The 25,118-nt window shown below is 45.1% G+C and overlaps 4 protein-coding genes across 7 annotated transcripts; 2 read left to right on the top strand and 2 right to left on the bottom strand.

Moving 5' to 3' along the window:
* Window positions 1-1,244: 1,244 nt before the first annotated feature.
* On the bottom strand, window positions 1,245-3,591 carry g6pc1a.2 (glucose-6-phosphatase catalytic subunit 1a, tandem duplicate 2). 3 transcript variants are annotated; one of them, XM_070990494.1, is made up of 6 exons: window positions 3,362-3,591; window positions 3,158-3,267; window positions 2,329-2,415; window positions 2,231-2,249; window positions 1,842-1,957; window positions 1,245-1,747 (listed from the first exon to the last, which is right to left on the bottom strand). In XM_070990494.1, exons 1-6 carry the CDS (start codon window positions 3,589-3,591, stop codon window positions 1,245-1,247), a joined length of 1,065 nt encoding a protein of 354 aa, XP_070846595.1. The 3 variants fall into 3 exon arrangements, with proteins under 3 accessions (XP_070846595.1, XP_070846594.1, XP_070846592.1); XM_070990493.1 differs by lacking the exon at window positions 2,231-2,249 and having other exon boundaries at window positions 2,295-2,415; XM_070990491.1 differs by lacking the exon at window positions 2,231-2,249 and having other exon boundaries at window positions 1,842-1,980; window positions 2,315-2,415.
* Window positions 3,592-4,630: 1,039 nt separating this feature from the next.
* On the top strand, window positions 4,631-7,115 carry g6pc1a.1 (glucose-6-phosphatase catalytic subunit 1a, tandem duplicate 1). Of its 2 annotated transcripts, XM_070990526.1 has the most exons (5): window positions 4,631-4,848; window positions 4,930-5,039; window positions 6,151-6,256; window positions 6,341-6,456; window positions 6,607-7,115. In XM_070990526.1, the coding sequence occupies exons 1-5, from the start codon at window positions 4,631-4,633 to the stop codon at window positions 7,113-7,115; spliced, it is 1,059 nt and encodes a 352-aa protein (XP_070846627.1). The 2 variants fall into 2 exon arrangements, with proteins under 2 accessions (XP_070846627.1, XP_070846628.1); XM_070990527.1 differs by lacking the exon at window positions 6,151-6,256 and having other exon boundaries at window positions 4,930-5,044; window positions 6,324-6,456.
* Window positions 7,116-10,078: 2,963 nt separating this feature from the next.
* On the bottom strand, window positions 10,079-13,716 carry psme3 (proteasome activator subunit 3). The gene is made up of 10 exons (XM_070990027.1): window positions 13,566-13,716; window positions 12,983-13,015; window positions 12,803-12,865; window positions 12,577-12,681; window positions 12,430-12,478; window positions 11,515-11,633; window positions 11,129-11,265; window positions 10,986-11,040; window positions 10,589-10,675; window positions 10,079-10,468 (listed from the first exon to the last, which is right to left on the bottom strand). Exons 1-10 carry the CDS (start codon window positions 13,605-13,607, stop codon window positions 10,388-10,390), a joined length of 771 nt encoding a protein of 256 aa, XP_070846128.1. The 5' UTR covers window positions 13,608-13,716; the 3' UTR covers window positions 10,079-10,387.
* A 15-nt stretch (window positions 13,717-13,731) lies between these two features.
* On the top strand, window positions 13,732-25,076 carry nbr1a (NBR1 autophagy cargo receptor a). Its single transcript, XM_070990026.1, has 22 exons — window positions 13,732-13,987; window positions 14,348-14,410; window positions 14,516-14,534; window positions 14,676-14,698; window positions 15,108-15,290; window positions 15,445-15,522; window positions 15,621-15,844; window positions 15,981-16,100; window positions 16,372-16,671; window positions 17,022-17,181; window positions 17,584-17,832; window positions 18,820-18,945; window positions 19,130-19,205; window positions 19,397-19,507; window positions 20,162-20,341; window positions 20,426-20,593; window positions 20,746-20,900; window positions 21,011-21,459; window positions 21,962-22,047; window positions 22,451-22,538; window positions 22,745-22,844; window positions 23,442-25,076. The coding sequence occupies exons 1-22, from the start codon at window positions 13,886-13,888 to the stop codon at window positions 23,628-23,630; spliced, it is 3,249 nt and encodes a 1,082-aa protein (XP_070846127.1). The 5' UTR covers window positions 13,732-13,885; the 3' UTR covers window positions 23,631-25,076.
* The last annotated feature ends 42 nt before the right edge of the window (window positions 25,077-25,118 follow it).

Here is a 25,118-nt window from a genome sequence, read left to right as displayed (position 1 = left end):
AAATCATAGAAAAGAAGACGCTTCGTATAACTCCAGACTCCGCCTGAGAATCGTCATATTTTAAACTTTTCTCCAGTATCAACCGAATTCAGTGATATTTTTCCTAACATTGATGGATGCATTGTAAAGAGGAAATACTAATAGCTAATTCGGCATATTTCTAATGGTACTAATTTGCCTAAATTTAAACAAACACAGGTTAAAAAGAACGAGCCTCAAGTTGTAGCTCACAGCTAACTAGCTGTCTCCATAGCAACATACTTCCTTTACGTCTCACGAAACCCCAAAATGAATCTGGGAACTGTAGTTCCAAATCTTTGATACGTAGTGGGAGTGATGGGAAATAACCCGTGTACTGAATACATTTTTGAGGTACTTGTACTTTGAATAGTTCTATTATCTGCTCACTCACAGTTTAGAGGGAAACTGTACTATTGTACTTTTAACACAACAGTTACTGCTTACCTTTTGTTACTGCTATTTTGAATGCAGGATTTTTAACTTGCAATGAAGCGTAAAAATTATGCTGAGGTACTTTTACTGGGAGGTGGAGGCTCCACTCAAATGCAAGTTGTACTGAGAACCTTTGTTTTCATGTGCAATCGTCATTTTTAAATCAGTGTGTACGCATTGTATATATTATAAATTACCATAAGGTAAATAACATTTGTGCGATATTTTATATTCTTGTTATTTTTTTATTTTTGTCTTCTTGTCCTCTGACTTCTTGCACTCCGCCTTGTTGCTGCTTTAAACACGTGAATTCCCTCCTATTGTGGGATAAATAAAGTCTATCTTATCTTATCTCATGTGACTGAATAAATAAAGGCTGATTAATGGCTAAATAATGATGCATGGTGCAGTAAAACATGAACCAAGTCACTTGATACATTTTACATAACAGATTTTTTTATTAAAAATATTGAAAACACTTTCAAAAATACTTTCTAGAACATGTAAAATACATTATTATCACAGCTGACATAAGACATCATGCTGAGTGGCAGTTTTTGTCTTTAAAGTCTTTGTAAGTGTCCCTGGGCATCCTGGATAGTGCTTTCACTGAGTGCAGAGTTCAGAGTCCAAATGACACCAGTGACAATTTCCATTTGATCTCACAAGCTTTCCCTGAGGATCAGTTGGACATATGAATGCATTAAGCACCAGAGGAGAGGTTTTGTTTTTGGATCCAGAGGAGAGTCTGGACTTCCATTTCATGAGTCTGTGCACTCTGAGCTCACTGCTCACACTCCCTTCTTGTTCTGCAGGCCCACAGCTCCGTTCACGCAGTACGGGATGATGCTGACGGTGACCAGAGGCACGGTGGCGCTCTTGCAGAAGGACAGCAGGTAGAACAGGGCGGCGGTGTGCGTGGGGGGCTTGAAGGAGTCAAACAGGTGCAGCAGGACCAGAGAGCTGACGATGCATCCTGCTTTGACCAACGTGCTGCTGCTCTTCTTGGTCTCGGTGTAGAGGGGCGAGTGCAGGCCCAGGCCCAGGCCGAACAGGGTGCCCATGTTGCGCAGGAGGCTGGCGAAGGGCGTGGTGTCCAGGTGGACCCACTCGGGCCTCACGCACCACTTCTGGGCTTTCTCCATGGTCCACAGCAGGTCCACGCCCACAGCTTTGAGCAGGAGGTAGAAGCCAACAGCAAAGGAGGTCAAGAAGACGGTGGTGTAGAAGTATTTCTTCATGCTGGCGCTGTAGATCCACTGAGTTCTGTTGAAGGCTTCGGCCACGATCATACCTAGAATCCATTGAAACGTCCAGATCAGTACCAGGTGTTACAGAGCAACCACAACAACACAGGCGTGACAATTATACTGACAATTCACACTGACCTGTGATAACACCAGCAATGACCTGGTGAGGGAAGTGGGCCGCGATGAAGACCCTGGAGAGACAGACACACACCTGGACTCCCCAAAACAGTGTCCACAAACCAGCCTTCAGATACCTGTCGAAGCACAAATTCAGGCAAATCAGATTATTTTATCATGAGGCAGATTTTATATCGGTCAGCTCTGCCATCCGTGACCTGGAACAAGCAACTCAACCTTTTAAAGCAATATAGCAATTAACACAGTTACTGTTTACTGCCTGGGCGTCAAAACAACTCATGCATAATGTCCTCTTTCAGACCAATAGCTGTCAGGAGTCAATGATCAACCGCAGCGCACAGCAGATAGTGTCCACGGTGATAAGCACTGGACAGAAAAAGGTAAACAACACCCACAGAAGTGGAGGCAAGAGAGCAAAGCTGCGCCGCAGAGGATGTAGATCCTCCGACTCACCAGTCCTTGTTGGTGGATTTCTTGCTTCCGTATTTCTTCTTGCTGATCACGATGGCGAGGATGGAGGTCACCAGGGTGTAGTACACACCTGCGGCTCCCATAGCGTGTCCAGAGGGGCTGCCTGGGTCACCAGCAGAGAGGGGGCATATCAGTGATTCACTCAGTGACAACAAGGACGGCATTGTTCACTCAAGTACTGCACTTTCATACTTCTACTTCACTACAATTCAGAGGGAACGTTGTTCTTCTTACTCCTTTACATCACACAGTGCTACAGGCCTGATTCCAAAGACGCTTGTGAGCGACTGAGCCTGTCCAGGATGCCCCTTTCATACCCGATCATGACACTCTCACCTGTTACCAGTGAAACTGTTTACCTGTGGAATGATCCAAACAGGTGTTTCTGGAGCGTTCCACAACTTTCCCAGTCTTTGAAACGTGTTACTGCATCAGATTCACAATAAGCAGATATTTCTAAAAACCAGTGAAGCTGCTGAGCTCAAACATTAAATCTGTTGTCTCTGTGCTGTTTTCAGTTGAGTTTATGTCAGATATCACATTCTGTTTTATTTATGTTTCACAAGCGTCCCACCTGTTTTGGAATCAGGGTTGTACCTTATATTAACTAAATATATGATGGTCTTTGGGAATATGCACCAGTGATGGCTTAAAGGCCTGAAGATGGATCCTGCTTTATTAGCTGATCCTGAATCTGCAGCTGATACACGCTCACACAGGTAAACTGATGTCATAGCACAGGATGTCATATCCCAGGAATAACTGCATTCAGTGCACAGAGAGGGGGAGGACTCGGGGGTTAACAGGGGCCCAGCAGCTCATTGTTGCCCTCCAGTGTTTCTCACCTGGCCCAGTCTCACAGGTCATGGGGTACTGCTCGATGTGAGGACGAACTGTGTGTGCATAGTGATCCGTCTCATGGACCCACCAGTACGGCCTCTCCCCGAACAGGATCCTGAAGAAGACAGCAGAAACAAGCACTCGTTTACAGTCTTAAGGACGTTTCAGGTGACTCCGCTCAAAAGCTTCCACTTCAAAGGTCTACTCACCATTTGAACACCAAGTTAAGCCAGTCCCCGATCACGGCCACCCAGATGAGCTTAATGCCCACCGAAGGTCGCAGGTGGAACCAAAGCGGGAAGAAAATGAAGAAGGTGTTCCTGAGGTCTGCAGCCCAGGAGACCCAGAGGAACAGGCCCTGGGCGTCCTGGTAGTTGGTCTGCAGGTAGCGGGTGGTGCTCACCCCAAAGTCCTGCATGGCGTCCATGATAGCGTTCATCTTAGCCTCGAGAGAGCAAGAAACCTCAGTCTGCTGATGTGCGAGGGAGTAGAAACTAACTGCTACTATCAGTAAGACAGCTGGTTGTTTTATACCAGAGGGACCCACCACCCAAACGCATGCTCACACTGATCTTTGGACCTTGCACATGTGTAATAAAACACTGGGTTTCAGGAGAGTTTGGGAGCTCTGCCACACAAACAAGCTGAAAAGATAGCGGGAAAACAAGACGTCAATCAGTATCTTTCCCACTGTACGCAGCACAGAGAGGAAGCCGGTCGACTGATGGATGTGTTTCATAAGTGTGACCCAAATTAAACAAGAGATTGGGTGACAAACAAGCCGCAGAATAACATCTGCTTTGCATTAAACTGCAAAATATTTTTAAAAATCAGCAATTGGCTCTTAATTTCTAAGAGGAAATAACTCACTCAGGTGCTTTAGTTTAGGTTAAAGCTGACGAGGCCACTGAGTAATAATTTCTAAGTTACGCAATTGTGTTTCTGATGATTTGGTGGGACACGCTGCTGAAGGAAATGTACGTTACATAAGGAGATCAATGATTACATGATTGGGTTTTGACTGAGCAGAAGCTGAGGAGATAGTCGGTGATAAAAAGAAAAAGGTTAGAGGTCGTGTACAAGTCACCGCTCTGTCATGACTAACAGGTCTGGTAGTGAAGCTCGTATTTCATCTTGTTTCGAGGGTCATTTCTTCTGCAGGAGGAAACAAATGATGCACTCCATCCGTGGGACACAGTGGACGAACCGTGAGCCAGGATCAATGGATTTCACAAGCAGCTGGCTCAAACAGTCTTCATTTGAATAATCAGAGAAAAAAAAGGTTTTCCTAGGATTTTAGCAGAGGGGCCTCAGGGGGGTAAAGGTTAGAGAACCTGTCTCTCCATCCCAAAGGCAAACAAATGTGCTAGCCTTGAGTAAAGTCCACCGGGGCTCACACAGCGGCAGCAGAGAGAGGCCAAAAAAAGACAGAACACCCCAGAGTCGGTGCATCATCCTCAGGCCGAGGCTGTGATATCATGGATCTGCTCCACAGCTGGGGGGTCGAGCTGGCGGTCCATCTGCAGACCACGTACAGCAGGCATGAGGGCCTGTTCAGCCTGGCGTCCACGGTGGCCGACCTGCACACCACGTTCTTCTGCTTCTTCCCGGTCTGGTTCCACCTGCGGAGGGACACGGGGCTCAGGCTCATCTGGGTGGCGGTCCTCGGAGACTGGCTCAACTTGGTCCTGAAATGGTATGAATTTGACAGTGACATCGGTCGAAACGCGTGAAGAGAGAGCGGTTGTGTTTTGAGTGTCTTGTTTGTGCACGGCAGGGTTCTGTTTGGGGAGAGACCCTACTGGTGGGTTCATGAGACCCGGTTCTACGGAGCGGGACCGGCCCCCTCTCTGCAGCAGTTTCCCATCACATGTGAGACCGGACCAGGTACAGTCCATGAGGCAGGATGGCGTGTCTGGCACAGTCTGGCACAGTGAACTATCAGCCTGGTTAACTCTGAAGTGCCTCACTGACAGATCGTATTTACAGTGTTTGGCAGGTGCACATGGCTTTCTTTGAATGAATATCTTCTCAGAATTGATAACTGGGTTATAAACTCCACCACCTTTGGCCTTTTGTAGTGATTTTTTATCTTTTGATCTATGAAATGTCAGTTTGGATCGTAAAATGACTCCTTTCTGACGATTGCATATGCTGCAGTTTGCTTTCCTGTGTGCAGACACGCTACTTTATACTTTTACTCTACTGCATTTCACAGGCAAATATTGTACTTTTTACTCCACAGCTTTACTTACTAGTTAGATTACACATTTTTGCACACAAAACATATAAAGAGTTTAGAAAATAAGATACTTTGCTATATGAAAATACCCAACGATATATATGAGTACAGCTGAAATGATTATATTTGATAATGCTTAAACTCATTTATCACGTAAAAATGCCAAACAGTTCTTCCCAAATATGACAATTTGCTGCTTTTTCCTTCAAATTATTTTACCGTTTCAGGGCCTTTTCTTCTTTCTCCAGTGTTTTTCTGAAAATAATAATTAGTTGCAGACTTATATAAAGTAGTTAAATATTAATTAGCCCCACTCATCAGCTGCAACAGAAAAATCCTGCTTTCACATTGTGCATGAGTACTAATAACCTTATATAATCTACAGCAGCCTAACAGTCACAGGTAACAGTTTTTATACACATATTTAAGTAATATTATCAAGGCATGACTGAGTATTTTTCCAGTATGTGTTAGTATTTTGCATCACCACTGTGTATATGTTCTTGCTTTGTCTAAATAACATATAAAGTGATGCCCCCTGCAGACAGGTGACCCAGAATCACCCCCCTTTCAAGCATCACCTAACCCTCATCCTCCAGTGAACACAAGCTGGTTTGGGTCTGACTTTGATTTCCAAGCTTTTTTTTAAATGACCACAATAAATCTGGAAAGCAAATCATGCGACCTTCATTGCTTTGAAACTGCATCTCTGGGGGTGAAGCTGTAGCTGATGTAGCTGGTGCCTGTTGGCTGCAGGAAGCCCTTCGGGTCATGCTATGGGTGCAGCCGGCGTCTGGTACGTGATGGTGACAGCGACGCTCTCCATAGCGACGGAGAAGCGATGCCCCCCTTTGTTATACAAGTGAGTCTGCGGCGACACAATCATTCATTTCTCTCTACACCTTGCATCCCTGTGCACTCATGTCCAGCACTCCCCTCCTGTTAGATTCTTGCAGGTGGGCCTGTGGGCGCTAATGGGCCTGGTAGAGCTGGTGGTCTGCATGTCCAGGGTCTACATGGCGGCCCACTTCCCACACCAGGTCATTGCTGGGGTCATCACAGGTTAGTCTGGACAAATATTGATCCATTTTGTACTGATGAAAGTTTGTTTTTTGGGAGAGTTAAGGCTGTATTTTGAGTGGATGTGGTCTCACTGGCCCACTGGGCTTTGCAGATATGTCCCGGTTGCCATGTTCTCTGGTTTTGTGTCAGGTGTTCTCGTCGCTGAGGTCGTCTCAAAGGAGAAATGGATCTACAGCGCCAGCATGAAGAAATACTTCTACACCACCGTCTTCTTGACCTCCTTCGCTGTTGGCTTCTACCTCCTGCTCAAAGCTGTGGGCGTGGACCTGCTGTGGACCCTGGAGAAAGCCCAGAAGTGGTGCATGAGGCCCGAGTGGGTCCACCTGGACACCACGCCCTTCGCCAGCCTCCTGCGCAACATGGGCACCCTGTTCGGCCTGGGCCTGGGCCTGCACTCGCCCCTCTACACCGAGACCGAGAGGAAGAAATCAAGCACCAGTTTCAAGGCGGGATGCATCATCGTCTCTTTGTTCCTGCTGCAGCTGCTGGATGGATGGACATTTTCCTCTGATAATCTTGTGACTTTCTACTTCCTGTCTTTTGCTAAAAGTGCATTCGCCCTTTTGATCCCGACCACTCTGGTTCCCTGGTCTCTCTGCTGGATTCGCAAGGAAAAGAGAGAAGACAAGAACCTGTGATTCAGGACCAACTTTGGTTTGTTTGAAGTCAATCATTAGTTTAATTTTCTGTATTTTGGATAGTTTCTTCTCATGATTAATACACAAGGACAATGACTAGAAGTCACTATGCTGGCCTCGATATCAGTTCCTCAAAGGAATACGTACTGTAGTTTGACATCCTGGGAAATGAGCTTATTCACTGTCTGCTAGAGAGTTAGATGATGAGATTGATACCACTCTGCAGCCGGTTAGCTTAGCTTAACAGCTAGCCTGGTTCTGTCCAAAGCTAACGAAATCCACCTGCCAGTGCTTGTAAAACTCGTTAACATGTTAATGAGATATATTGCGTTAATTAGTGAGCTTCAGAGGTGCTAGTAGGTAGATTTTGCTATGCCGGGCAAACTGTTTCCTCATGTTTCCAGTCTTTGTGCTAAGCTAAGCTTAGGAATAAAATTGTAATTGTTTATTTTGTCTTTCCTCGGCCTTCAGGCGCCTCACTGCGGACTCACCTGTCTGTTTTGGACAGCTGTCTTTTCTCTGCACACACGCACATGTAAAAAAGGAGTTTTATAAAAATTAAAAGTGCTTTTTCAGCTCGATGATGCATAAATGATGGTAGGAAAAGACTCAGCAATTAAAATAAAAGCTGTTTTTATAACCATTTGTTTCTATAAAGAGTGCTTATTTTAACTTATTGATTTTAGTCGCGTCTCCCTATCAGTCTTATCCCAGTGTCTCAGACTGATATCGAAGGATTCTTTGACAGGAACAGCCTTTAAATATTAACCAGAGCACGCTCCCGTCACTCGGCAGTCCCACATAGTTCCACTGCCGCTCACCACAGCCATGAGCCGTGAGGAGAGACGCGGGGGGTCAAGGGTCAGAACGCACTGCAGACAACACGTGTGTCCCCTCAGGCTCTAAAAGTAGAACATTGCTCAGTTAACTTATGAAAGGAACTTGGGATGTGTGGCACTGAGATCAGCAGCAGCTCTGATGGTTAGATATTCATTATAATCCTATTTGATCATTTGCAGCTCATTGCTGTTATAACACCTGATGCCACTGAAGTAACGATTAAAAAATAGAAGAATTATTACCTGAAATTCAACATGTCAGTTTTTAAATACCACTTTTCTATGTGTTTTGACATATTTTCTTCATATCTCACAAACAAAAACATTGATCCGGACTTCACACAACACAGCAGACAGAGTCAAGGTCAAAGGGGAATGTGAGACCCCTTTTGATGACATAACAAACGTGGCCTTGTGACATTTCCACCAGCAAATCACAAGCCTCCTTTCTGGCCATCTTATCTCCAAAGGCCCTGTTAGCACGTTTCCGGTGCGGTGGGTCAGACGCTATGACCGCACCAGGAACATTGAGTAACACCTCGTGTTTACATCACTCTTTATTTACGACAGTCGGCTCAAACTGGCTGTTTTTCTCAGTCAGGATGTCCAGATCTTATCACAGAGTCAGACATGAAGCACATCAGTGGAGCAGCGCTCCCACAGTGAACTTATAAAAGGGATTTGACCGCACGTCTGCACTCTGTACGATCTTAATTTTACAAGTTAGGACTGACTGAAAAGCCAAATTGAGGGTAAATGCGTCAGAAATTAGCTTGTAAATGCTGAAGTCCTCACATCTATTACATGTTGGCATTATTTAGAGCTGCGAAATCCACTAGAATTATAAGAAAATAAAGAAAGACAGATATGCTTAGCAAAGCTCTGCTCGTTATGCACTATAACCATGCTTTAAAGAGGCTTTTTATGACAGAATATGTTGCTCTTTGCATCCTTACTACAAAGAACTCTAATGACACCTAACTGTTAATAACATACATCTTAAATGATAACTTCATGCATAGGTGGTGAAAAACCTTTCTTGCCTTCCTGAGTCGTGCCTGCAGGTTTTCCCTTCAGGCGCCGTACAGTCGCAGGAACCTCCAGACGAGGTGGGACGGCCTGTGTGAAGCCTGAGAGGTGAAACCAGGTGACTCAGAGCAACACATCAATATTTTTTATCAAGTCTTCTCTCATCTGGACACTGTTGAGAAAGATTTCAGTGGGAACATCAACTTAAAAGAATAAAAATGGGGGATCTCAGAGCAGAAGTAACATCTTTGTGTTTGGAAATGAACGTCATTGAGTGAAAAGTCTTCATTTATTTAAGTCAGAAGTGGGAGAAGTACGTACTGAAGTAAATTTAGAGTAGAAATACTCTGCTTCAAGTAAAAGTTCTGCATGTTTAGCATTAAAATGTACTCAAATCACCAAAAGTACTCAATATTGGATTATAACTATGGATGCATTCATGTGTTCATCACTTTACTGTCTGAGCTGGTAAAGTTGGAGCAAATGAGTGAAAAGTTCCATATTTCCCTCTCAAATGTAGTGCAATATAAGATCAAATGAGAGTATTTGACTAAAATATGCCAGAATTGGACTTGAGTGAATGTACTTAGTTACTTTCCACCACTGGTACAAAGAATAAAAACCAAACCTTCAAACTGTGGACACGCTGCTGCTCAGTAAACCTGGTTTCCATCAGCGTCGTCAGCGGTTTTTCTTCCTGCTGAAGCGGCGGATATACGCCACAGTGACATCTGCAGGCCGAGAGGAAACATGGCTCCCCTTTCACTTCTCACAGCTTGTATTTTACAAACACAAAAAGGCCAAAAGGAAAATCAAAATCTCTTATCAAAAAATGTTTTATTCAATAGAATCAATGCCTCAACAGAAGAGATGCTTTGGTGACTTATGAATTTTCACTGAAAACCATGAAGCCCGCGGACCTAAAACCTGCTGAGATTTCATTTAGTTTACGACTAAACTGTAACAAACATTCAGAGAAAGCAGCTTTGGAGTCACGTGTCCGACGAACCACCGTCCTCCAAACGCAGCGGGAGTCTCACAAAGACAAAAATAAAACACTTTACGAGCTATAAATGAAGCGATTTCACAAATATCTGAGGACGAGACGTTTAATTAAAATTAAAAAATACATAGGGCGTTTTGTTGTCCATGACTCCCCACTTTCTGAGAGAATATTTATGTCTTCAAAGGGTTTAAAACAAGAAAAATATTTTACAATTAAAACAAAAACATGTGCGTTGTGTCCATCTATGGAAGCTATGTTTCTGTACGGGGCTGAGTTGATTGTACTGACGAAGGTGAATGTCTAGATGTGGACCGGGGCCAGGCTACTGCAGCTCAACAGGCGTGGCGGGGAGGCGGGGGTGGAGATGGGAGGTGGAGGCTGAGATGGTTGGACAAACATCAGTACAACGCGTCGCTGTTACTGCTTCGAGGCCTCTTGATCTTCTCAATGTTCTTCAGGATCATGTCGTGTAACGTTACCTTCACAGACAAAGAAAAAAGTCTGATCATGTGGAAAATCTTTTATGTCTCATCAGCTGTGTGCTCCTATGAAACAAACTCTAATAGTTTGAGACATGAGGAATAAAGATTGTGACGTACGTATTGATTCCGCAGCTCCGAAACTATGATCTTCAGACTGATGTATTCCTTCTCATCAATCTCGGTTACTGTGCGCCGATAGTCCTCCTGGTGAAAGACGAATGCGTGAGCCACAGTCACACAGTGAAAGTCTAACATCCACACAACATTTCTCTTCTCCTTTTACCGCTTTGTGGCCTGAAATTGCCAATATCAAAGGACCCCTTTGGTGCCACCCCTCTCACTTTTTGTAATACTTTCTGGCTGTAATGACTTAATTTCCCCCGTTTGGATCAATAAAGTCTCATCATATCAAAATCAATGTGTTAACTTCTTTCATATCTGCTGTGGTCTGTATTTTGTTCTCTCAGCATCTTGAACTTTGTGGCTTAACTCTTCTCAGATAATCTTCACTTACCACATGTGGATATTTTGCTATTTTAGAAACCAGCTTTGCCCGTGTGATGTAGTATCTGGAGGTAAAGAAGACAGACAGACTTTAGGCTTCGACAGGTGACGTCACAGCTCGCTGCATGGAACACGCTCACGACTCGGACAAACCTTGATATCTGGTCGAGGTAAGATGCTGCCTCCCCTTCGACTGTCCTGAGTTCAGCTACCGTCTCCTCCTGGATGGACACTCCGAAGTTGTTGCCATCCTCTATCCTGGGGATAAGCAGCTGAACCCACATTTTGACCTGCAGAAGAAAAGGAAACTGTCAGGAGAATACGACATCCAGGAAGCTGTCAGTCGAGCGGATATGCACAGATGCTCATTAACACATCTTCATTAGTCCCATTCTTATTTTGCACATTTCCAGCTGCAGCAACACAATTCAAGACCTGGAACTCGTGCAGAGTCACTGCTGCTGGTCCCTTAAGTCAAAACAACACTGAGATAAACTACAGATGCAGGAGGACGGTCGGTGGTTAAAGACATCACTTACTGTGTTACATTTCTCTATGAGCGTCCTGATCTCTGGCTTGACCTTTTCAATAAGATCAACAAGGTTTCCGTTGCTCTTCATCATCCCACCAGGCATGACGAAGACCTTGGTGCCAGTCACTGGGCGACACAAGACGGACAGAAAGGAGGAATGACTGTCATATGCAGAGGATGCCATACAAACTAGAGCAAGAAAAAGACTATAAAACATCTTTTAATTCAACATTTTCTTGCAAACTTGCTCCCATAATATGGGATACGACACAGTCAAGGCATCACTCCCAAACATTAGGAGGCTACAGCAGACGTCAATGATTAACCATTAATCGTTTAACCACTGAGAAAATATTTTTTTATTACGCCATCGAGTAATAGTCACCCTACTGTGACTGAACGCATTGACAAACATTTTGAGGAGGAGACGGGCGAGCTAAAGCCAAGCTAGCCAGAGCAGACAAGCTGATTCTGACCACCAACTGATGGAGAGCTGTCACAAATGAAAGCTACGTCACAGCTACCCGTCGCTTCATCAGTGCTGACTGGGAGCAGGGTTCTGCTAAAATTACAGTTTCTGTAAATGGAGTCTGGCCAGAGATATATAACAGCTGTTTCTGGATGGACAAAAAGGTCCATCTCTGAGAGATCCTTCCCGTAATGCTGTCAGACGCTTGTGAGCCCCTCAGCGGCAAAAACAAACACTTTTAGAGGATTTATATTGACGGTACGCAAACACCAGGAGGGTTACACTGCGGATCGTTTTGCAGCTGCCGGCTGCAGAGCTCTCACTTTAAAGTCACTTGGACACAAAAACATGGGAAAATAGGGTTTATAAGCAGATAGTACTCGACCAGAAATTAATGCTCTTGACCCTGGGACTTAAAATTGTGCTTGTCTATCTAAACAGTCTTATACTCACCCATGTCCTCTCCTGCTCCGTCCTCAAGCTTTCTCTTTTTGGCATTTTGCTGTAAAAAAAACACATAAAAACAGGGTGTCACCTCTGCTCTGCACACAGTAATTATCGTGAGCGTTGAAGGTTTGATTCTCTAAACTGGAGCCTCACCGCTTCTAGTCCGTCATGCAGGTTTGAGAGCAGGATGGGGTCTGGCACCGTCAGGTTTATCTCGGAGTGGATCTCCTTCAGCTCAGTGATGTTTATAATTGGATCCTGAAAAATAAAATGGATACGAGCTGTAGTGCTTTTCTTCACAAATTATTCTCCGTGATTTGACAAGATTAGAGGTTAGGTGATGTGACAGTTACGCTGTGAGGCGTTAAGTGTAACCAACCTTAAGGAAGTGATCAAGTTCCAGTAACTTCTTTGGGAAAAAATTCGCAACTAGATCTTCTGCCTGAAAGAAATGCAAACTTTTAGTCGAGTCCGGCTTGAGAAACCAAACAGCTTTTGATAGCCGTGTGTGTAACAGTGCTGACAGGACATTTCTTTTTACATGCTAACAGATACTTACTTCTGAAGTGATACGTTCCCTGAAAGCATCAACCTGCAAACACATCAGACAAGAGCTCATTTATCAGAGCGGCTGCAAATTATCATATGCAAAACCAGTCATTTTCCTTTGCTAAATGCGTCTGACGGTTTAATCACAAATGAAGTAGGTTTATTTAGTCATCGCCATGACTCTATGAACATTGCTGGTGCATCAGTATAAGAAGCAAAAGCTACAACATTAGGTAACATGACGCAGGTATGATAACGGCAGCTTGTTGAGTTGCTAACTTAGCAGCTAAGGCCTTTTTTGTTCATGTGGTCTTTCAACAATAACTGTTATTTACACACAAAGCAATGTAACAAAAACTTCGCGTTACTCCTCGCGAAACTAACATCTCGGTGACACAGCATTCGTTGGCGGGTTTGACAGGTGTATTGTTCCCGGCGGGAAACAAGCCGGTTAGCCGCTGCTAGCTGCTATTAGCCTGGCCTTATCAGGGCTATCACATCATGCTACAAAACGTGGCTAACATGCTAGCAAGCAAATAGAAACAACATCACGTCTACAATCGGAGCGAAACTTTCCAAAGGACAAACCTTACCTTGGTTTTAATTTCATTGTCCACCTTGAGGAGTGAAGACATCTTATGTGGTCAAACAGGCGAAGAACGATTGTCCCGACAACATTAAATTCACCTGTAAACGTGTGGCTTACTCCTTGTCAGCCACACTTGTGAGCTTAATGATGACGTCGTTGACATGCGACGCGAGCGAGGATTTCACTGCGCATGCGCGAAACGTCACCGTATTTTTCTAGACGCAGCTGACGATGTAAACAAGAAAAGACAGTCGAGGGCAACAGGGATCAAATAGGCCGGTGTCACCGCAAATGATAGCCATTAGATACTGATAAACGGCTGACATGGGGCTGCCTGTTACTATCAAAGTCAATTTCCGGGGGAATGTGAAGAGATTTCTGGCCCAGGATTTGGATAAATTGGAGTGGGAATCCGTTGAAGCCTGGGTAAGCTGTTAGCAGAGCGTGTTGGCTAAACGCTGGCGCAGTTTGGTGAAAAGCAGGCCCAGACATGGCCTAGCCACGTAAACAATAGACCACCTGAAGGACAGCCGATACAGTCGCGACAAAATGTGTACAAGTGTTTATTTTGAAGGCAGCCAGCAGGTTGTAAAATCCAGAGGGGAAGGGGAACCTGCCCAGGCTGCTATGATGCGTTTGTACTGTAGCTTAGCTGTACAGGTATTTCTCAACGTGCCATTATTATTGACGTTTTCATAACACGTGCGAGGCGGAAAGAAAAGTTCAGATTTCACAAGATGGTGTTTGCCACGGGTTTGATCTCAACACTTTCAAATCATATTTCAGATCAAAGCATCTTTCGGGATCAACCACTTTCAAGTCAAATACTTTGACGAGGACAACGAAGAGGTAAGAGTATGTGAATGTGTGTACCGCTGCAGTGGTTTTACAATCAAATTTAATGTTATGTTTGGTTGTTTGACTCAATCTGAGCTCCTTCACTCTTCATTTCAGATTTGCATAAACAGTCAAGGTGAGGAAGTTTCTTGATCTTAATCTAATGAAGCCTCTAAGATGTAAAATAATAAAAGAAATACTAAATAGCAACTATAACTGTTTCATGGGTTCCCAGTCAATTTTCCGAGCAACTAACTGCTGATTTGTTTTATTTCAGATGAATATGAGGAGGCCATCAAGGTACTGCTGGATTACACTTAACAGCACAGCAAGTCAGTGTTATTACAGAGGGACAAAAGCAGAGAATATGGGACACTTTAGTGAGCGTTGTTGTTGTTGCAGTAGTCCAACATTCCCTGCAGACATGAAGCTAGACAAGAAAATACTTCTTGCTAAGTGTTGTTACTCTTTACATACATGACAAAAATGACAGGTATGCGTGTACTCGTTGTAGTACAGTGTAGCAGCTGTAGAGAAAACACTAAAGGAAATCAAATAGAAAAGCTTTTGATGTATAATCCTGAACAGTTTATGTTCCCTAAAGTCTTATAATATCAGTATATTTCCTTGACTGTGCCACATGTTATTTGCATGGTGTGTATCTCTGCATCAGTCCCCTGCGGTGTCTGTTTCATGCTTGTTTGTTCAGAGTGCCGAGAAGCAGGGGAACCAGTTGCACATGAACGTGTACAAGATGAAGGGGCAGGCCTGCGGGGGCCCGCTGAAGACGGAGGTGAAGGAGCTGAAAGGAGACCTCCGGCCTGCTCCTCCGTACCCGTCGAGGGTCAAAACAGTGGACAAAGGCACGCAGGTCACCCCGGAGAGAGAAGCTGTAAGGAGCCAGACAGATTCTCCTCCTCTTCCTCGTCTTAGACACTCTTTTTACTACCGCTCACTTCTCTCTAAATGTTTAAATCAGACTCAGCTCAAATATTTAAGGTAACTGAAGCGAAGCTTTGATGCAAGTCTGACGTATTTTGACACAGGTGGCAGTAAAGGACACCAAGGGGAACAAACCAGAAGATGAGCCGCCTCCCATGTGGTTCAGATCGTACATGGAGAAAGTAAGATTTGAACGTTCAGTGTAAAGCAATAGCTTTGAACCTCTCGTGCTTGTTGCTTAATACTGCTGTCTAACATAAATCAAACTCTCTTTTCATAGTTCAAAGATGAGGTGGTGAAAGAGGTCGTGGAGAGGATGTGCAGTGACTTTTCTGGCCAATGTTGCACCCACAAATCACCTGATGGTCACCATGAGGCCGGCGGGGCGAGCGGCGGTCCTATAGGGCCCAGACCAGGCCCCTCCACCTCCAACGGATCTCTTGGCTACACCCCAAACTGCAGCAGCTGCAACAAACTCACCTCTGAAGGGGCCTACAAGTGCAGGTCAGCATGGAACACATTGTAATATAAGAAGACATATTTTGAGGAAAATAAGGTGAAGTTATATTTCTAAATACGGATTTCGACTTTGAGCAGCTTGATGAGTATCCGTGCTGATGTTTTTGTTTTTCCCGGCCAGCGTGTGCCCATCCTGCATCTTGTGTGAGATGTGCAGACATAGCCATGACCCCAGCCACAACCTCGTGAGAACCAAGACCCCTCTCTCCATCCCTGAGCACGGAATGTCGGGAGAGTTGAGGTAAACCTCCAAGACTGAGGATAAATCTTCCCAATTAAGGAAACACTAAGACATTTCTGTGCTGATGACTGTGCTAGCCAATTTCCCTTTGACCTTCTTCTGCAGTAATGGAGGAAAACATGAAATAATTAGACGTGAAGCAGGATTGCAAAAATGTTTTAGCAGCCAGATTACTGTAAACGTTGAATTATGAGTGTGTATGTGTGTTGTTCTTGGAAAATAAACTTTTGATAGTCAACAAATAGGTGTTCCTGATGACATTTCAAACCAGGTTCCCAAGGCGAGGAGACAGGACAGTGCGCAAGGCCGAGCGACAGCGCCTCAAAGCTGAAAGGAGGCAGTTAAGAGCTGAAGTGAAGGAAATCAAGAAGAAACTGAGACTGGAGAAGAGGGGGCTGCAGTGGAGTGGGCCCTCTACCTCAGGCAGAGCCAACCTGACTAACATGACCTCCGCGTCAACCCAGGTCCCAGCCCTGCCCCCCCCTGCTGCCTCAGAAACAGCCTCAGGTCCAGCCCCAGCCCAAGGTCCCATCCCTGCCCCGGTCCCTGATCCCCAGGCCTCCAGTCCAGAGTAAGCGCCACCTCGGAAGGGCGTCCGACAGTGCTGGGTACCTCGGACCCAGCATGGATGCAATAAAGTCTTTTTTTTCCAAGAAAAGAAATCAAAATATGCCATCTTTGTAATCTAGTCTGTATGAGTGTATCGCTGGCTGCTCTGGGGTGGTGGAAAATTTTGGAACTACCTCAATGTGAAAACTGCTGCTGCTGCTTCATAGATTTTCTAAGAAAAATTGCTTTTAAGCTGCAAAAAAAAGAAAAAAAATCTGGGGTCCTGCTTTTTTGATTCGTAGAGAACAAAAGAGATGGGAATTATAAGAAACCAGGGCTATTTTCAACAATGCTCTGTACACTTGAAACTAGGGGTCCCGGGGTCTCGCACACGTCCTTGGTGCCCACTATGGCTGCCTTGTTTCTGGATGAAAATCTGCCGGACGGCACCCGTCTGGAGCCTGGTACCAAGTTCATCAAATACTGGAAGATGAGGAACTCGGGCACTATCAGCTGGACCTCAGAGACTAAGGTATCCCTCCCACCCTCCGAGAGGACAGGCTCCACTCTCTCTTTGCCTCCCCCCCCCCGCTTCACTTCCACCTCGAGTCCCCCCTCAGCTCATTGCCTACTTCTTATCCACTAACACCAGCAAAGATTTCGTAGCCAGCCTGATACAACTAATGCCCTTTCTGTCTGAGATGTTTATTATTTAAATTCAGTTGAATCTGTGTTGTGCTTTTAAGTTTTTAAGTCTGTCATCGTTTGAATGTGTGCGTGCGTGCGTGCGTGCGTGCGCGTGTGTGTGTGTGTGCATCCCTCACCTGAGTATTCCTTTTCTGCTGCGTGACTTTGGTTGCATGCTCTCGTCTTTGTGCTTTTTCGCATGTGTATTCCTATTTTGTGTTTTGTGTATGTGTGTACGTGCACCCAGCTAGTGTTCATGTGGGGGAACCTCGGCCTGGCGTCAGAGGAGAAGAGGGAGGTGCCGGTCCCCTTGCTGCTGCCCGGACAAGTGGGAGTGGTCAGTGTGGCCTTTGTGGCTCCCGTGATGGAGGGGACGTACACCTCCCACTGGCGGCTGGCGCACTGCGGGTGTCAGTTTGGCCCGCGTGTCTGGTGCAGCATCGTGGTCGAACACGGCGACGGCCGCAACGCGCTCGGGCATCAGAGCAAACGACTGGCAAGTCTGTTAACCAATGACACGCTGTGCTGCAGAACATCAGCTGCTGACATGTGCATCTACATTACGGCATCATTTGTGACACCTGAGCAACTAAGTAGATATACTCGAGTAAAATTTTGTGGTACTTTGCTTGAGTATTTCCATTTTCTATCCATTTTATGTTACTTTCTACTTCACGTTGTTTCAGGGGGGAATTTTTTGTTACACTGCAGTGCAGAATTACAGATTTCACACAGAAAACATTGATAAAATATAAAATAAAACACTTTGAGATTAAATCAGTGGTTTCAAGCAATTTGGTTTGTTACTTACAAAAGCTGAGCCCCTTTGTCACGTTTCAGAAGAGATGACTGATTTTTCTTCTAAGATTGTTTCTCAGATTGTTTTATTTAAATAATTTTTGAGGCCAGAAGAGGAAGAATTTTCCAAAATTTCACAAAAAAAGCAAATAGTAGAGAAAATAAAATGAAATATAAACAGATTTCTGGAGCAGAACTTTGTTTTTTCTTCTTTCCTCTCCCATTAATCACTTCATGACCCCTCAGACTTATTTAGTGGCTCTTTGAAGGGCTCCGACCCCTAGGTTGAGAACCACAGGACAATACTTGACTCATCCACAGTAGTTAAAATAATCTCCTCCTCATCCAGCTACAACAGTGTTATTGGGTCACAGTTGACATCCTGTACTTTTACTTCAGATACTTTCAATACATTTTGCTGATTTTAAAAGCAGGACTTTAACCTGTAACAGAGTATTTTTTCACTGTTGTACTGATGCTTTTATTTAAGTATCTGAGTGCTTCTTTCACCTTCTCTCTGAAAATAAAGGAAAAATGAAACGTAATCGAGATGTTTGTGATTAGGATTTGAAGAATCAGATAATCCAGAAAATCCTCAGATCCAACGAATCAGTGGAACTCAAAGGCTCGTCTGTGAATGCACGCTGCAGTCGTAGTAATGATGCCATTCTTGTGTGTGCTTCAGAAGGAGGAGGTGAGGCCAGAGGAGAAGGAGAAGGAGGTAAGGTCCAAGGACTGCGGCCCTGGCTTGTCTGTAGACCTGAACCATGAAGACTACTACTTCCCCTCAGTTGACCTGCTGACTGCACAGGTGCACACTCAGAGAGCTCTGGCATTCAGCGCCCTAAAACACGCTTCAGTCACAGCTTCTTTTGTGTAGCCTCAGCTTGTTGTTGCTCGTATGCTAAATGACAGTATGTAAGCAAACGTGCTGTAAACTGATCAGCGATCGGTCGGTCAGCGTTCATTCTCCCTGCGTGTCTTCTGTTTTTTAGGATCTACTGTCATTTGAGTTGCTGGATATAAATATTGTGCAAGAGTTGGAGAAGGTTCCAAACAACACCCCTGTGGGTAAGCAATATAATGACGCTTTAAACACAGGAGACGATGATTTAACCGCTTTCTGATCCAACTTCCTTCCTTCCAGCATTGCCTCGGCTCTCGTTGGGAACATTATGGCTTCGCTGGAATATGCTTAAACATTGTTCAAGTTTCACGTTAATATTTGAGTGTGTTAACTGTCTGCTCTGCCTGATCCGTAGATTTGACACCCTGCATATCCCCGCTGCCCCATGATGCACCTGTGCTGGAGAAGGCTGTCACTTCGCAGCTAAAAGAAGACACAGAGGTCACAGGGGTCAGGAAGCTTTTCGGTAAGACGGATGCAGTAAAACTTCCAGACTGACGTGTGAAAGAATTCAGACCTCTGTGTCCTGCTCCAGCCGCTGCAGGCTAGCGGCTACGTTAGCACTGCTAGCATAACGCACCTCAGCCTCAACCTAACCCTGACCCTGTATGTAAAGAGGGGCAACATGACAGCTCCCCAAAACTGGAACATTCAGATCGCCCCCTGGTGGCTGACTGCAGTACAGGTCATAAACTCCACCCCCTCCATGTTAGCGGGTGAAACATTGTATTTTTCAGCTAAGTTTGGTTTTAATTAGTCATTTGATGTCATAAAAAGGGAGTGCGGCATCATGATTGACAGTTCATTTGTGCTTGCGGTTGAGTGTGTGGGCGGGACCTGAGGCTCCAACCTCCCAATCAATACTATGCAGACCAAAATGACACCAGCGCAAGATGGCAGCGCCCATATCTGAGAGGTTTTGGCTTTATTTCTTAACAGTGGAGACAAATCGTCCATCTTTATACACAGTCAATGCGCGGAACTGTCAGCAGTTGAGTTGCATTGTGGGTAATGTAGGCACTGGGTTGTGCGGAAGAAGTTGATTTCTCTCGTTCTTCTGCATCTATTTTGATCCTGTTGTTGAATTGCAATCTTTTAATCTTTGTTGTAATTTTACCAGGAGTGAAACTGAGGCATCAGAAGGAGCTGCTGGAGCCTGTGAGCCAAGAGGAGGACAGGGAGGAGGAGATCAGCGGAGCCCAGTTCCTATGCGAGACCGTCATCCGCTCCCTCACCCTGGAGGAAGCCCCCGATCACAGACCACTACGCAGAGCCCCGCACAGCAGCCACAGACCACAGGGTGAGGGGCCCGAAGCCATTCAACACAAATCCAGTACATTCACGTGTAATCAGGCACTCAGACCTTGTTTTTATGTTGCATTAGTCGTTTCCCGGGGCCCCAGCTTTTGCTTCGAGCGAGCTGCAGAGGCCGAGAGGACTGAGACACTACAAGAAGGAAACGAGGAGATCTGTGCCATCAAGCTTGAGAGTTCAGCTCTGCCGTCCGGCACAGGTCTCAACCAGATCACCCAGGAGGACGAGACAAAGCCAGGTCAGAGAGCAGCGTCCAGGATCCTCTGCGTCCCGTTCAGAAAAACATGAAGATTTCAGCTCCACGTCTCAGCATTTGTCGTATTTAATCATTTGACACTCACCTGCAATTTTTAAACATGCTCATTTTGGTGTTTTTCTTCTCACTTTAAGTTCTTCTGCTGGAACCAGTGAATGAAAACCTGCACATCAGCTCACATCATGATCACGAGGATGAAGAGGTCATCCGTTTAGATGACGTGCAAAACATGAAGGATACTCAAGAAGAGAAAGAGGAGGGTGGGACCAGAGGAGAAGACTGGGAGGAGGTGAGGTTTTAACCTTCTCATACACGTTTTACAAAGGCCTGATGAGGTTAAGAGTCTTTGTCATGTGATGAAGATCATAACTGTCACTGTCTTCTCCTGCTGTGTCTCAGGTCAGCAGCCAAACCTCCTCAGTGTCCTCCTGCGATGATTACATCATTGTCCTCCCAGACTGCTTCGACACCAGCCGGCCTCTGGGCGAGTCCATGTACAGCTCCGCCATGTCGCAGCCTGACACTTCTGATGCTGCTGCTGCTGCTGCTGCTGCTGCTGCGACCGCGACCTCAGCCGATCCAGACGGACTGCAGGAGACGGAGGAGGACTCTGAGTCAGGCAGTGTGGCACCGCTGAGGGATGGGCAGGAGGAGCGGACGGAGGCGGTCGATGCTGAGGATTCATCCGTGAACACGTGGCCTCCACCCGTCCCTCCCACCCACAGCAGTGTGACCCAGATGCTGTGCGCCTCCCAAACACTGGACGCCGTGACGCTCACCCCTGAGGTGGTGGCACCGCCGGTGCTGCCTGACCCCCTACTGCCCCCACCGGCCCTCTACTCACCCAGGTTAGATGGGTCAGAGCGCTGCTAGCATGCATAAATCAAACTTTTACAAATATCTGAACACTGACATGATTCATATTACAGGTATTTTATATACATTTTAAAATGAGATGAGAGATTATAAAAGAAGAAGAGTATTTAAACTGCATTTCTCCATGACTTCATGTTCTCGTACTTCAAATGTGCTTCCTTTACACTTTGTGAAATATGCCAAAAGTTGGATATGAAGCCAGCCGAACAGCTTTGAATATGATTTTGAAGTGTAGAAAAGATGCATTAAAGGTGCAGGTTAGCCAGAATCCCTTAAAATGATCTTATAATGGTGTCTTTATCATCCGATTTTCAACAGTTCTTTCTCACATGTTCGCGTTTTTAATTAAAATAAGCAAATTAATTTGGATTTGAGCAAAGCCTAGGAATGATCCTTTCTTTTTTTTATTATTTTTTAAATCTCCCTGCCCCATCCTTATGTGGTTTAATTCCTCTTTGTTTACTGTATGTTCAGGTCTGAGGCACTGTACCTGGCTGAGGACCCCAGTCCTCCAGCCTGTGATCCATATGAGCCACACCAACCGAGGGTCCATCTAAATGGTGAGTTTTACATGAATGACAGCGTCGTAGTGCACGGTGTCACTGAAGACGTTTACCTTTCGTTCATGTGCTCATGACGCAGCGGTATCAGTTTAGCATCTTTATCACTGTCTTTAGGTGTTAGGTAAAAAAAAGGCGTACTTTGATTTAAACTCAGATCGTTAAACTCGACTGTTGCCTCCTGTGTGACTCACTCTGCTGCCCCGGATTAGCAGCACTCTGAGGAGTTTTTGGCTCCGTCGAGGTGAGAAAGGGAAACACATTGTGCTCTTTGTGGGAAGACAGGAAGTAAGACGGCAAGCAAGCTTTCAGGAATCGATGATTCAGCAAAATGCTCAGTTCCTCCTCTACTGTTATGCGTGTTTGGTATTTTTTGTTATTCCCTTTTTTGTCTGCTCCGCAGTATCATCTGGTTTGTCAAGATCAGCAGGCTCAGCATCCAGTGCCTTTGAGACGTATAACCCCAGACCCAGCAACGCTTTGCAGCCAAGGTGCAACACAACAAACAGTAAAACTTGATGTGATTCACTTCTGTGGAGGAAATTCCTGCACTTCAGTGTCTCTTTTATCTGTTTTCATCAGGCTTTTACACAACAGCCTGATCAATACATAAAGCAATGTGCTGCAACTGGAGCACATCGTTCTCTGCAATACTGTTTTATAAAGCAGCGTAACCACATTCTTGTCTCTCTACAAGGGGCCAAGGAGGCATCACAGAGGGGCTTGTCAAGGGGGCCCTTTCTGTGGCAGCGTCGGCTTATAAAGCTCTCTTCACTGGACCAAACTGTTCAATACAGGTAACATCACACAGCCGCTCCTCTACTAACAAGCCAGATATTGGTTGAGAGCAAAACACAGCTAAAAAGGAGAGTGAATGTCATCAAACATGGATTCTAATGAACGCTAGTGTTGCTCTGTGTTAGCTGGATTCAGTTCCTTATAACAGCTTATATGTCGGGTTGTTTCTGCAGCCTAATTGCAACTCGTTAAAACATGTGACGATGATCGTAACATTTAATCCAATGAGGGTAAAAGTTTAGCTGTGCAGCCCGTGTAGTTAGACAGAAAGTTCAATGCATTGGTGTATCCCAAATTTTACCCTTAATTGTGTCAATAGCTCAACCTCGGCACTTGCTGCCATACTGCACAGAACAGCCAACAAGAAAAATGCCAGTTGAATAAGTGTTTGCTGCCTGACAAGACAAGTTCTGAGGCCAAAACATCTTATTCCTCTGTAGTTACAAAGAGGTTTGTTAGTGCAGTTTAAGCCTCTTTTTGCTGCAGGCTTGAATGCACATTAGTTCATGCAGGCACACCAAGACACACCTGAGACGGCCACTGTAACGCTCACCTTCTCTACCTGTACCTCATCTGTGTTTTGCCCCCCCTGGCAGCGAGGCATCGACCCCGCCACCAGGCAGGACCCTTCCATGATGGCGATGCTGCTGGAAATGGGCTTCAGAGACCAGCGGCTCAACCAGCGGCTGCTGAGGAAGCACGGCTACAGCCTGCTGCACACCGTCAACGAGCTGGTGCAGATGGCCGAGGACAGCCAGAACAAAGCTGTCAACACTCAGCACTGAGGGAGGGAAAGCAGTGGGGAAAGGTGACCGTAAGGCTGGAGGAGAGTCCCGGGAAGGAAATCATTTGACTTTTAAACCTAATGTAAAGTGAATATTTAGATAACGATGCGTAACTCTCACTCTCTCTCCAGTGTCTAGATTTATTTTGAGTAATTTAAAAAGAAGAGACAAAGAAAACCTATTTAAGATTCATGCAACTGATTTTCCAAAGGGTGGCTAGTTTTTTTGGACCAAGAGTCACGATGATAAGACGCCAATGTCACTTGAAGTATAAAAATTAAAGAGGAGCATTTATTTCTTGAACATTCGAGAGGAAGAACAGCTTCTCCCGCCTTTGCCTTTAATTCAGCTTCAGTGTTTTGATGAAACTAACCCATAAACACACTTGTACTTTACTATGAATAGTGGTTAAAATGCCTTGTTTACCTGGAACATAGAGCCTCTTGTGTTGGTCAGAAGGAGCTAGTTTTGACGGGACAAAAGTGTGCATTTCAGCTCTTCATCTTAGTGTTCGTGTGGCTGTTGTAGCTGCTTCCTCGGCGCTGAAAAATAGTCGTCTTCTGACAGGGCTTGGCTAGATTCTTCTCACGAATAGCGCAGTGAAAATTAATATCGTTCCATGTCATAAAAAGATAGAAATGTTCTGAAAAGCCAGCTCTCGTTTTAAGACAATGCCACTGAAGCTACGTCCTGGGAGTAGAGGGTCGGCAGTGCAGTAGTAGGAAACAGATATTTAAGATCTTTCTCGATTATCGTAGTGAAATCTGCCTAAACAATGCAATCTTCTTCTGTATCAGAGTACTGTTATTTTAGATGTTGACATGTGGAATGTATACAAAACTGTCCGAACGGATCGCTGTTCAGACTCGGATGTTTTCTACCGCTTTTTAGGTGACACCTGCATGACAGGTAGAGGCTTTAGAGATGAGTCGTGTTCTCGTGGTCTTAGCACAGTCACAGTGGAAAATGTCCGCTTTGCGTCACCGTCGACGAACCCCCCCCCCCCCGCCTGCATCTTCACCGTTCAATTACAAAACCCAAACCTAGCAACAGTCATTTAGCCCGAATCCAAGGCGTGATGTCTCTAACAACACATTCCTCAATCTCGTAGTGGAACCAAGTATATTTTATTTCATTACATTGCCTTTACGAAAGATGATCATTAGTTGACTGAGATACACATGTGGTGATTTGACGTGTGGTGTGAGTGTGCGGGTTTAAGTTCATGTACGCTCTGTTCATTTGGATTATTCCTCCTGTCTGTGTGTGTGTGGTTGAGGAGTTCCTGAACCATATTTTCTTGTGTCATGTTTCAAAGAATCATGCTGTAGAGAGTAATTCTGAATATATCTACTACCGTATGCTTGTCAAATTATTCTTCTGCCACAGAGTATATACGTTAAATACCCTTCTACTCTCAATCCGCCAATAAACTATTTGCACATCTCTGTTGTCTCTTCTCTCTGCTAATGAAATATGTCTCGATGT

Source organism: Chaetodon trifascialis, chromosome 21 (genome assembly GCF_039877785.1).
Source record: "Chaetodon trifascialis isolate fChaTrf1 chromosome 21, fChaTrf1.hap1, whole genome shotgun sequence".
In the NCBI taxonomy this organism is placed as follows: domain Eukaryota; kingdom Metazoa; phylum Chordata; class Actinopteri; order Chaetodontiformes; family Chaetodontidae; genus Chaetodon; species Chaetodon trifascialis.
This window is presented reverse-complemented; position numbering and strand designations above follow the sequence as displayed.